The sequence below is a fragment of the Ovis canadensis genome, chromosome 19 (genome assembly GCF_042477335.2).
Source record: "Ovis canadensis isolate MfBH-ARS-UI-01 breed Bighorn chromosome 19, ARS-UI_OviCan_v2, whole genome shotgun sequence".
NCBI lineage: Eukaryota > Metazoa > Chordata > Mammalia > Artiodactyla > Bovidae > Ovis > Ovis canadensis.
Genome location: NC_091263.1, coordinates 60,013,802 through 60,027,191, shown reverse-complemented (window position 1 = coordinate 60,027,191; position 13,390 = coordinate 60,013,802). Strand labels below are relative to the sequence as shown.

General features: G+C 40.6%; 1 protein-coding gene across 1 annotated transcript in view; it reads right to left on the bottom strand.

The window, feature by feature from the left end:
• ERC2 (ELKS/RAB6-interacting/CAST family member 2) overlaps positions 1-13,390 on the bottom strand; it is a 1,004,571-nt gene that overhangs the window by 228,723 nt on the left and 762,458 nt on the right. Inside the window, exon 14 of the mRNA XM_069561579.1 lies at positions 4,618-4,765. Coding sequence (XP_069417680.1) covers positions 4,618-4,765 — 148 coding nt within the window. The remainder of the gene's footprint in view (positions 1-4,617; positions 4,766-13,390) is intronic.

Sequence of the window (13,390 nt, the reverse complement as noted above, 5' to 3'; positions counted from 1 at the left end):
TCTTGCAACATGGCAAGAAAGAACACAGCACCAATTCTGTGGTCATCTTTCAGCAAAAAGGTCTCCATGTCTTTTTACCAACTCCGATAGTGGCTTCCTGGAATACTACAGGCAGAATTATGAGGCTCAATTTTGTCTAAAGTCATGATTGATCAAGGAAATCTCTTCTTTTAATAAGCTGCTCTGGCAATTCACTCATTTAGTCATTTATACAGTCAACAAACATTCGCTGAATGCCAACCAGCAAATGTTAGCAGCTGTAAATGGTCAGCAAAAAAAAAAAAAAAAAGTCCTGAGGTCACATTCACAGTCCTCATGGAGTTCATTAACGAGCAGGACAGATAGTTTCTGTCCAAGTAATCACCAAAACAAATGCAAAAACTGCATTTGTTCTGGTGCAATTAAATGATGTACATGTGCTACAAGAGTGCCAAATTGGGGATTTGACCCAACTGAGAAAGTCCCATAAGGCCTGCCTGAAAAGGTGCTGTTGGATTGAGACTGAATTGGACCAGTAGGTGTTAACTAGGTGAGGAAAAGAAGAAAATGTGTTCCAGGCAGAGGGAATTGCATGTACAAGGCAGATAGCATGTTAGTTTGAATTTGTCTTTATCCTACCAACAAGGGAAGCCAGGGAAGAATTTTCAGCAGTGAGAGCTAGAACGTGATGAGCATATTGTGGGATGTACCTTTAGAATATTCAGTGGAAGGACTGATGCTGAAGCTGAAACTTCAGTAATTTGGCCACCTGATGTGAAGAACTGACTCCTTGGAGAAGACCCTGATGCTGGGAAAGATTGAAGGCAGGAGGAGAAGGGGACAACAGAGGACGAGATGGTTGGATGGCATCACCAACTCAATGGACATGAGTATGCAATGCATTGGGCAGTTGGTTGCTTCTGAGGAAAAAGTGAGATAATGTTTGTAAACTATGTGTACAGAAAACACTTGGTGTAGACCTGGCTTGTGGAAATCATGCAATTATTCACACAAAACAATATTTATTTGGTGCCCACTATGTGCTTGGCAAAGTGCAATAGTTAGGGGATTGCTGAATGAGCTACTCATGTTCAGTCATTGAGACTGCTATGGGCAGAGTCCTGCATGGGATGAGCTCAAAAGGCAGCCTGAATAGGGTAATGTCTCTCATGTGCCCACCTGCCTCAAAATCCCCAGACCCATGATTTTTCCCTCCCATTGGCCTGGGAATCTCGGGTCAGTTATGTGGGTGATGACAAGTGAGATCTGGAACTCACTTTCCCTGGGATGTCCTCTCTGACTGTTATCTATGAGGGATGCATACACAAACCAAACCAATTTAATAACTGCTGTGGGCCTGTTCAGTGCAGGTTGGGAACTGGGGTCTATAACTCCTAACACATCTGCTCACCCCTCCCCAAGTGCTTGGGTTTTAGGGGCATGGAGACCAGGAAGGCTTTAGTGCCAACAGTTGTCTGCTCTATCTCCCATGGTTCAACAGTATATTCTCAATGAGCTGTGACTCCAAGGTATGTGAAAAACAACAAAGATGAAATTAAAGTATCTCTGAGGGTTGGTAGTGATAAAATCTATTAGCAGGAGCAGTGGTAGTAATGGGAGCTCACACATGTTTGGAACATTTGTCTACCAGGCATGTGCAAATCACTTTATATACATTATACCTCACAAACAAACCTCTGAATCATATATTAGCCCAATTTACAGATGAGGAAACTGAAGCTCAGGGAGGTTCAGTATTTTGCTCATGATCACTCAACTAACAAGTGCTGGAATAAAAATTTAACCTACGCAGTGAAATTCCAGATGCCAAATGCAAAATCCACTTAAAGCTGTGTGGCAAAAATGTCTGTTCAAGCTTCATGGTGTGTCCAGCTATGAAGTCTGAGCAGCACATCCAACCTCTCTGGACCTCTGGCTCCTTCTCTGTAAGAGCATCAGCTCTTTCTCTTTGGTGGGAGTTGATGAGTTAATGTATATAAAGCCCTTTGACTCACACCTGGCACATGATGGGAGTTTAAAAGTACTAGCAGTCATTATGTGATCAAACATCCTAAGCCTAAGAGCTCTAGGCAGAACTATTCTTTATGAATGGCTGGCTGGAGACCATTCTCAAATGGGTTTCTGGCATCTACTTTAGGTATACAAAGATAAAAGGACCTCAGAATTTCTGGAATATCCATCTGCTTGCAACTCTGAATTGCCTCCTAAACATGGTGGGGTATATGTGGACTCAGACGGGCTAGGCTGGTTATTCTGTACTCTGAGTCTCAGTTATGGACCCCAGAAAGAGCAGGTAATCTTGACACATCACAGGGCTGCTGTGAGGACCATGGGACAGAGTAAGTCCCCCAGGGACACTGGATTCCCTTCCTGGCACAAAGTAAACTCTCAATAAAAATGGCATGCTTTTATAAGCCAATTACTATTATTTTCAGACTAATTATCATCTGTAACAAGGATACATAAATTGACATTTTTTTCTTGCTCTGTGGCCAGGAGGGTCACAGAAGAATTTCTTGGGAAGAATTTCAAATCTAAGTCAGGGAAAGAAGCCCATCCTCCTCCTTTGCTGCTTCTTTTTCCACAACAGTTCTTCAGACCCTGCTTTTAGCCCAGGCAGGAGCCTAACTGTGCATGGCTGGGATTTCCCAAATGTGCCCCATGATACCCAAAACCAAGCCTGTCGTGAATAATGCAGGCTTTGTACAGTTTCCCAGGAGCAGATTGAAGGGCTACACTCAATCCTTCCTGGAATCCAGGAGTGCATTTTCATGATGCTGAGAAAGAAAAAAAAAACAAACAAAAAACAGCCTTAAAAAAATTCTTTACTGGGAAGAGTACAGAGAGATTTGGGGAGGAAAGTATCTAAGAGACAAAAAGACAGATGTAATTCAAGGAGCTTGGTGGTAAGCCCTCTGCCAATCTTGTCTTTACAGCAGTGCAGCCTATTTCAGAAGACCTGGACCTGTAAGGTGACCATCAATACTAGAACCACTGGCAAATACATAATAAATGCAATTTCATTATAAACCAAGATATAGTGCTCTCATCTATGGTTCTAGACTCTATGGCCAGTGAACGCTGGAAATTATCAGAAGAGCTGAAGGTCAAGATGTGATGTAGCTCTTATGCACCCTCAACCCCGATGGTGGGGGCAAGTGTCTCCTCAGCAGCTGACTGACCTGAGACCTTTGGATCATGTACGCATCATAGCTGGACCCATGGTACTTGGCCGTAATATCTGGGCTGTAGCTAGCATCACAACTGCATGGTATGTTCGAAGTCAGGGCCTGTTTCTTAGGTCTACAAACCTGTGGGAGAAAGCTACAATGGTTATGTGAAGGAGGGGAGGATGCAGGGTGCTCAGGGAAGGAACTAGGAGGAAGCAAAGAAGGAGCCTCAACTTGACTTTCCGCAGCCCAGTGGGTGGGAGACTAGTACCGAAGGTGCACAGCCCCAGGCGAAGTGGCCGATGGAAGTGGCCCCAACTCCTGGATCAGCACTAGCGAGGCACGCCGCTCCATGGAATGACCCCAACACCCACCGCGACCGGCACCTTCCCTCTGCAGGGGAGGGCACCCAGGCGTGGCGGTGTTTGTTTACTTGCTCTCTTAGTAAGGCAGCCCCATGAAAATGAGACTGGTTCATGGCCAAAGGATGCCTTTTCCTTCCTGGGGAGGGAAAGGGTTGGCCCAATTGTGACAGGAAGGAGCTTATCTTTTCAGGCATTCGGAGAACTTCAGAGACACGGGTGGCCCCAGCTAAGCTATGATAGCCACATCATGAGACCACAGGCCACTGAACCATTCTCTGTTGAATGGGTTTCATAATGAAGCTGCAGTCTAACTGACTGTTTGTAACCATTGATTCCAAAAGCGCTCAGGTTATATATATTCCTGGAGGAGAAACCGTGTCTGAAGATTTCAGAGATGATTTTGCAATATGCTTTAGGTATAAATATTTTCATTTAAGCCACTTCCAGGAAGCTGCACAAAAGACACACAGTGGCCTAGATGAGGGAAACATAGGAAAATGTGGCAAATGAATGCTTAAAAAAGTATTTGACTAAATAATGGCTACAGGGGTCTCCAAGCATAGCCTGGCTATCTCCAAGCCTAGAGGCTGGGAGATGGTTCTTGGCCAGAAAGTTTGGGTAGAAATCATTGAAGAATCAAAGTTGGAAGTATGGAGCAAAGAAATCGAAAGAACTAGATAATGGGAGTCATTACTGGGCCCAGAAAGTGAGCAAGACAGAAGGTAACAAGTTCTATGGGAAAGAAAGTGCCCAGAATTTAATTAGTACTTTCTAGGATTTAGTCAGAAGTCATACAAAGTCCACCGGAAGGAAAAGAGCTGAGAGGTATTTCTGGGGAGAAGATGTGAATACAAAAGAAAGGAAAACAGCGCTGGCTGAGAACCACACAAGCCCAGGCACATGCACAAAGACAGGAAAGCAAGAAAATGTTCCAGCGACAACGTGGATTATTTTTCTCCTACCTGGTTTCACCTGCTTGAGCATGCAGGATGGACACGGCAAAACAAAGAGTAACTAAACCCAGAGAAAGCACTCCAAACCCACAACCCAGCAAAACACACTAGTCATGCAAAAGGCCCCACCTGCTGCTTTAACTGATGCACTAGTCGATCTTTTTCCCGCTTGAGGGCCATGACTTCTTCTTGTGTCTTTTTCTTTTTGGAGGCAGACAGTTCCAGCAAGGCAATGTTCGCATCCTTTTCACTGATTGCCGCAAGAAGTGCTTCCTGTCTGGTAAAAATAAAGATATTGTGATGATTTTTATAAAGTGAAAAAAATCAGCATTTATAGTTGAAGCGAGCCATGACGTGTTGTCTCAAGGGGAGGAATTTTGGATAGTGATTAAAAACAACTGCTTCCTTGGTTCTCAGAGGAATGGACAAAGTAGCTTGTATCAGAATCCCTGAGACCCACTCACTGTGCCCTCTGAGACACAGCTTTTGATGGCTTCACAGACACAGTTGAATACAAGAAATGGAGGGAGTCAGTCTGCACATTCCTAAGACATCTACCCATTTATCCATCCAGTAATTCAACTGTTGAATCCTTCCATCTATCCATCCATCCATTTGCCAGGTAAGGTTCTAGATACCCTAAGACAAGTCAATAAAGTTGGGCAGCAAATTCAATATCAAGTATCATTTGTATCATGCAAGAATTTCTTTTGAAAAAGGTATACAGAGATATTTACTAGGGTCTCCTTTCAATTTCCAATGAAATTAGTAACGCTCCCCTGCCATTCTACCAAGAACCACTCATTTCTCAGTCTTCCTTACCTCAGTAATTTTAACATTAACCACTAAGTAGCCCAAGTCTCTCAATTAGAAGTTATCCTTGACTCCCTTTCTTCCTGTTCACTCAGAGCCAATCCATCAACAATTTCAGTAGGTTTTACATCAAAATACATCCCCTATCTCAATTAACTTACTGTTACAAACTTATCCCACCCGCCAGCAACTACTTGTGTAGCTTAACCACTTGCCACACTGGTACAGAGACCAAAGTAATCTGTAAAACAGTATAAATCCAGATTCCACCATTCTGTTGAGTGAAAAGTCCATCCCATCACCCACTAAACTTCAGATTCAGATCCTTTACTGATGCCTGCAACTCGTTACGCCAGCTGACCCTGAGCATCTCTCTGAGGTCATCTTGTTCTTTCTTTCCCTCCTCAGTCACTAGCCTCCTGCACATTTTGTTCCTGATCTCCTTCCAGTCCCTGAAAATACTGCACTTGTTCTCACCTCTTGAGCTTTGCCTCTGCCATTCCCTCTGCCTGGAATACCTTTGCCACAAACAGCACCTTTCATGTTTCAGCTCAAAAAAGCCCTCTCTAGCCACTCTCCCTTGAGGTGACTTCTCAGCTTCCACCTTGTGCCCAAGCCACTGGTCTGTCACGTTACACTGGTTTTTGTTTTCATAGAACTGTTCACTGCTTGAAACAATCTTAAGCTATTTACTATTGTTTGTTTTCCAGAATTGACACTCCATGAATTGGAACCCCATTGCCTTGTGAACCACCAATTCTCCAGCTTCTAGAAGAGCATAAAGCAGGAGTCAAAAATGTTTGTTCAATAAATAAATAAGTTCAGTTTATACTTCCTAAAAACCTTTAAGACACCACTGGAAAACTCTCTCACTTAAAAAAATGACAGTGCTTTGACTGCTGATTAATTGCTGATCACTGCTCACTTAGAAAAGTATTACAGTTGCTTCCTCCCATTTTATAGTCCAATTTTCTGTCAACATCTGCCACAAATTTTAACCTAGAATTTTCTGAGACTATTACTGACTAGGAAATGGCCCTCCTGGTATGTTTCATTTAGTCCTCCTTTCCTCTGAGGAGGCCTCGTCTCAACCATTTGTGTCACTTCAGCAATAGTCTAGATAATTTAGAAGACCCTATAGCCCTAGGAAAGCCTCCATACTGAGTACTTTTTTCCACATAAGCCCCAGGACGGAAACCTGGTCATGGTCCTGTTTTGCCCTTCTTTAATTCCCATCACCAGACCAGGCCCTCTCCAGATGTTTGGACAAGATGGTCATTATTTGGATCTCAGATTTCTTCTTTTCACTACAGGGATTTGTATGGACTTTTCTGGGCCCTGCTCATGCCAGGCAGTAGGAGCTTCTGTCTGAGGCCCAATCAGACATGTGAGCAGCAGAAATGTTGGGAAATATCTCCACTTTCCAGAAGAAAACCAATGTAGGCTAGACTACAAATAACAGCATTAATAGTCAACTTCACAGAGCCTGTCTCTTTCTGGATAACATCTTGAGACAACAGAAATGTTGGCCATTCACAGCCACTGCATATTTTATATAAGGCCAAGATGAAGAGGCTGCATAGACTTCCAATCAGGGAGAGCTCAACTGCTATCTACTCCAATTTAGCTACAACACACCCAAGGTGGTTGCAATAGTTTTTGCCACTCTGCTCCAAATAGAAATTTACAAGTGAAACTTTTTATTTTTTTAAATATAATTTAAATGGAAACAACTGAAAAGATCATTATTTGGAAAATTGGGAGTTGACAGCACATTATGCTATATCCCAAAGAGTCACCTTTTATAGCTATATGCAGCCATTTAAAATGCTGATTTAAAAAATGTAATGATACACGAGAATATGTATGTTTGTTGAGAGACTCCATGAGCCTCATATTTCTGCATATTTTATGAGCAAAGGTGCTACCTTCTGTTCTCACAGGTTTCCAAGGAGTGTTTAGAGTGAATAGCCTTGAGAGATATACAGTGTTCCCCTTACAATCAAAAGCTAAATATACTACTGCCTTGTATAATAGTGTTTCTTTGCAGAGCAAAGGACAGACATCTTACTGCCCTGTCTTATAAAAGATTCAAGTTCCCTGAACTCAGGGTTGCTCTCCTTCAATGCAACCCATTACATATACAGCTATTCATCTGGCCCTCTTGTCTTGCCTCCAAAAAACTTGGGGAATGGAACGAGGTCTTGACATATATATACTGATGCTTGAGCATAAAGCCAATGCCTCTAACCCCAAAGTCTCTGGTTCTCCGCCTGCATCCCTGAAACAGAGGCAGGCAAACCTGTTAGCATGTCAATAAGAAAAATTTCAGACCCTTCACAGCTCTCGACATGTAAATGTATACACAATATCCCCCAAACAAAAACCATATTCATAGAAAGAAATGAGAGGGAAAACACTAAAATGCTAACAGGCATTATCTAATGGTGGTGAAATAGATAGGCTGGTTTTTTACTTTTTCTTATATCTTTCTATGTTATACTTCCCTCCCATAAAATATTATAAGAATAAACACTTAAAGATTGTAAATGAAGCACTTCAGTCACAAAATAAACTGCAGGTACATGCTTCAAATATTTGGCATACTAAAATTTGCTCATTTTCCCCATCAAGGTACATATGTTCTTTCTGTCCTTCTCATTCTTTATGCACAGGTAGGTGTACACACACATTTTCACACATGTACCCATCTGGTGCAATCTCATCATCTCCCACTTGGACAATTACAACAATCTCCTAACTAGCCTCCCGATGTCCCCTTTCATTCCTGTGTTCCGTGACCTTTTTAAATTCATTTTCCTCTTCTAGGTCAAAATTCAGAATGACATAACTTTAGTAATTGTATAGAAAAAGCAAGAGAGTTCCAGAAAAACATCTACTTCTGCTTTATTGACTATACCAAATCTTTGACTATGTCAATCACAACAAACTAGAAAATTCTTCAAGAGTTGGGAATACCAGACCACCTGACCTGCCTCCTGAAAATCTGTCTGCAGGTCAAGAAGCAACAGTTAGAATTAGACATAGAACAATGGACTGGTTCTAAATTGGGAAAGGAGTACATCAAGGCTGTATATTGTCAACCTGCTCATTTAACTTATATGCAGAGTACATCATACGAAATGTTGGGCTGGATGAAGCATGAGCTGGGATCAAGATTGCCGGGAGAAATATCAATAACTTCAGATATGCAGATGACACCACCATTATGACAGAAAGCAGAGGAACTAAAAAGCCTCTTGATGAAAGTGAAAGAGGAGAGTGAAAAAACTGGCTTAAAACTCAGCATTCAGAAAACTAAGATCATGGCATCTGGTCCCATCACTTCATGGCAAACAGATGGAGAAACAACGGGAACAGTGACAGACTTTATTTTCTTGGGCTCCAAAATTACTGCAGATGGTGACTGCAGCCATGAAATCAAAAGACATTTGCTCCTTGGAAGAAAAGCTATGACCAACCTAGACAGCATATTAAAAAGTTGAGACATTAGTTTGCTGACAAAGGTGTGTCTAGTCAAAGTTATGGTTTTTTCAGTAGTCATGTATGGATGTGAGAGCTGGACCATAAAGAAAGCTGAGTGCTGAAGAATTGATGCTTTTGAACTGTGGTGTTGGAGAAGACTCTTGAGAGTCCTTTGGACTGCAAGGAGATCCAACCAGTCCATCCTAAAGGAAATCAGTCCCGAATATTCATTGGAAGGACTCATGTTGAAGCTGAAGTTCCAATACTTTGGCCATCTGATGCAAAGAACTGACTTATTGGAAAAGACCCTGATGCTGGGAAAGATTGAAGGCAGGAAGAGAAGGGGATGACAGAGGATGAGATGTTGGATGGCATCACTGACTTGACGGACATGAGTTTGAGCAAGGTCTGGGAGTTGGTGATGGACAGGGAGGCCTGGGATGCTACAGTCCATGGGGTTGCAGAAAGTCAGACACGACTGAGCGACCAAACTGACTGAAAAGTTATCATCAACCTAAAGAATGACCCCTCTAAACTCCTTTTCTCCTACAGTTCTATAACTTGGGCTTTTCATGTATTGCTCTTCTTATAATATATCAAAAGTCCCAGCAAATTAATTTCTAATTCCCAGTTTTCTCTCAATAAGAAACATATTAATCCTCAAATCTCTACAGATGTTGCCACTAAATAGAGCCTCAAATCTAATAACCCTTAATTAGTAAACCTCAAAATAAATTTAAAATCATTTTTATAAAAGTGTATTTAAAACTACTTACTCATCAATAATAATATCCATACAAAATAACAATTTTGTTCTTCATAAACTTGTCCTTATCGTATTGTTTGTTTTATTTTTGTTTGCTCTTGGCTAAAAAATCTTTTTATAAGTACTAGTATTATGCAATGATAGAACTCTGAATAAAATTAATGTAACAATGATTATACATATTCAGAAACCCTCATTTAAAGACTGGCCTTAAACTAATGATATTTTTTTCCTAAAATATCTTGATTGATATCTATATTCAGTAATTCCTGTCTACTTAAATCAAAGAATAATTGGCAAAGGGTTTTTTAAATTACACAAAACTAGAAAAACATGAACATTTCATACTTGGGATATTTGGAGAGATGTTCTGAATATGTTAAGGTTATATCTAGCCATTTCCTAGATATACCCTTACAGGGATGTCAGGCAAAGCAAATTCTTAATTCTAGGCTGACAAAGCCATTACATTTGTTTTTTAAAAGCAAAAATCTTCATGTGTTTAGAATAACTTTTTATAAATCTGATACATCTTAACTAATAGATTATACCATTATGAGTTAACTCTGCATGGTTATGGATTTTCATTAATCATAGTTTCAAAGTCAGGGTTTTCTGTTTTTTTTTTTTTTGTTTTTTTTTTTGAGGGTAAGGGATATTAAATATAAGTTTTTTCAAAGAATAACTTCATCTGTTAGCCCTATATTGGATTCTAAGTTTTGATAATTCTCATAGGCCAGTGTGCTGATATATCTAACTTAAAGCACTCAATGATAAATACTTCACTGTTTTTAGAAAATACCAGATGCTGACATAAACTAGGAAGCTTAAATGTCCTCCTTTTGGGGGGCTTAAAAAAGCTGAGAAAATTGAAGTATTTGCAGTTTTGATATATCCTTTACATCTATTTTTTTAAAGGCTCAAGTATAAAGAGTATACACATGGCTACAAATCAGAAATACAAAGAAAAACCCTCATTAATTTCCTCACCAAGTGAGCCACCTTCTAAATTCAAAGCCAGATTTACAGTGCTTCAGAAAACGTCACTGTCCCATCAACAAGAAGAAAGTTTCTCTGAAGTCACTTTCAGCACTCAGTCCTTTTTGCTTATTCACCGACAGCATGAAAAGGAACATATATACTCGTCTTTAGACAGTTAGTGGGGTTAAGTATATGCCAAAGCCTTGCAAAATTATCTTTAGAACACTGCTGCAATGCTTTGGTATACAATTACTAAGGTGATCTGTCCATGCCCCAAAATGTAACTTAAAATATGAAAAGGAAGCCCAAATATGCTAGAAGGGAAGATAAGATAATGCAAAGAGAAATAAATCTATAAGGGTCTGCTGAATGCCAAGCTAAGAAAGTGGGCCATAGACGGCATTTTATCAAAGTGCAGCCTAAACAAACGTCAAGGGGAATAATTTCTTTTAACAAATATGGGCAACAATGAAGGAAAAGAGAGGGGAATTCTGTGCCCCTGCATGCATTTAGTCAGGGTTAACAATGGATAAAAATATGTCCAAGAATACATTTAATAACCCTAAGCTGTCATTCAGTTTGTAGGAGGTAGTCAAGATACAGCTAATAAAACACCAAAAAAATGGTTTTAGCCACCCTGAAAAAAATCCTCAATGGAATAAAACAAAAGAGGACTGAAGGGCATCTCCTGCCAAGATAAATGCCTTCTTTCCAGAGTTGCCTATGGCTAACCTTCACAAAGAGAGTTCTACAATCCTCAGACGGTAATACATTCCTACGTCACTTATCACAGTCAATTTAAAAGGGAGCTTTATAAACATTTCTATTTCACTCCCTGTTGCTGTCGTTCTTTTAATGATGACTTGAGCTCTGAAAGAGGATTGAAAATTAATTTTAGGAGTTGTAAATGAGGCAGGCCAATTAGGAACTGTTATAAATTAGATTGTGGGGAGAAGCATTAACACAGTTTTTCCTGTGGGCTCTTGTTTTAGTTAGCTGGCCCATCTTTAGGAACACATTCAATTACAAAAGCAGATGCTTAAAAAATGCATTCCATTAAGAAATGTTTGGATAATTTCAAGGGAAAACCTATATTATGTATGGTGCTTAGCCCACAGTCATGTTCTAATCATACTGTGGGGAAAAATTCCGCTCAATCAACTTTTCCCAGTTAATTACTGTTTTCTTTCCCTTATGACCCTGAATCTTCAACCATAAGTTCAGTAGGAGGTGACTTAAGACAGACGGTGACGAAAGATCCTGTTCAAAACAGCCTCTCTCTTACCCCTGGTGTGAGAGTAAGGTTTGCCATAACCAACCCTGCAGATAGATGCTCATTTGCCTAAATTTTAAAAGCTGCATTTTCAAACAGCACAGTGAGAAAGAAAAGGCTTTTGGTAACAATTAATATCAACACTACCCACCAGTAGAATGATGTATTGTGTATACAGAAGGCCCACGCAGAAAACGAAGCAGCTTGCATGAGGTGGGCCCACAGGGTGAGATATATTTGAACAATGTGAGTTTCACCAAGGACAAAGAACAAACCAGATTTGTAAAAGCGAAGCTTTGGCAGCCCAGACTCCTTAATGTGGTTTGCTCTCCGTCGCCCACCTAAAACTGACCTCAAGAAATCGTTTACTCCAATTACAGAGAATTTTGTCTTTGAAATTTAATAGCACATGACTGGAATTTCCTAACACAGGGGCTACGAGTCTTGTGGAAGTTCTTTGCTCCGCTTTGTGCACTGGTTTCTACCCCACTACTCTCTCAGGGCACAACCCAGGGAGGCAGCCGGCTCATCCTTGAGCTCCTGGTGCAACCGGTCCAGCATCTTGTGCTTCAGAATACAAAGATGCCTGTGCCTCTTGGCATCCTTCTGCAAAGGGATACGGGTGAGTCTGAGTCACACTGATTTTCCCATGTGGAAAAGGCCTGAGGCCAGACAACGATCAGTGCCAGAAGAGGTATTGCCTTCATCTTAAATCAGTTTCTCCATCCCTAGACCTTTGGAGATTGATAAAAAGACAATAAGGAATGGGAAGGACCACTGTCCAGGTTCTGGCAAAGGACATGTGTGAAGCATTATTGACTATTGTGTGCCTGATCCAGAGAGAGAGATAGAGAGGGAGAGAGGGAGAGATGAAAAAGAAAAAAAGGAAATACTTCTTTTGTTTATTGTGATTTTTGAAAACTCACCAATACAAATATAGTATGACTCAAATTCTTTAGAAGAGAAGACCCTTAGTGTCTAATTTTTGGAACTGAATATCCCTGGGTTTGAATCTCAGCAATATCTTTGTTTTTATGCCCATGGGCAAGTTACTTTATGACTCTGAAACTTCTATTTCCTCATAATGAACTAAGGAAAGACAATAGTAACTCTCTCAGACTGTTGTAAGAGCTAAACATGATAATGCAAGTAGAGATTCTGTCCAGTGTCTGACAGGACCACACTAATGTTAGCAATCATTTATTATTACATAAGATGGACACCACAAAATGTAACGACTCAAGAGTTTTACAGTAACTTCTACCAGGTTCCTCTTCAATATCTAAATATGCCAGTGGGTCTCTTATTCTCAAGACAGACTCAGAGAAGCCTCTGAAATTGGTTTCTATTAAGCTGCGAATTTGACTTTCATGAGCTGATAACTGTTTTGCAAACAAACTTAAAGGAGACAATAGAGCTTAAATGTGGAGAAGAATATCCCTATCATAGAAGAGTTGTATCCCAGACCAGCCTGGTCTGACTGTGGAGTATCATCCTGTCCGAATTGATAGGAAAGGCCACACAAAGGTGGGCAAGACGTGATTCCTGCAGTGTGAAAAATGGAAATGTTGTTCTGAAAAGTG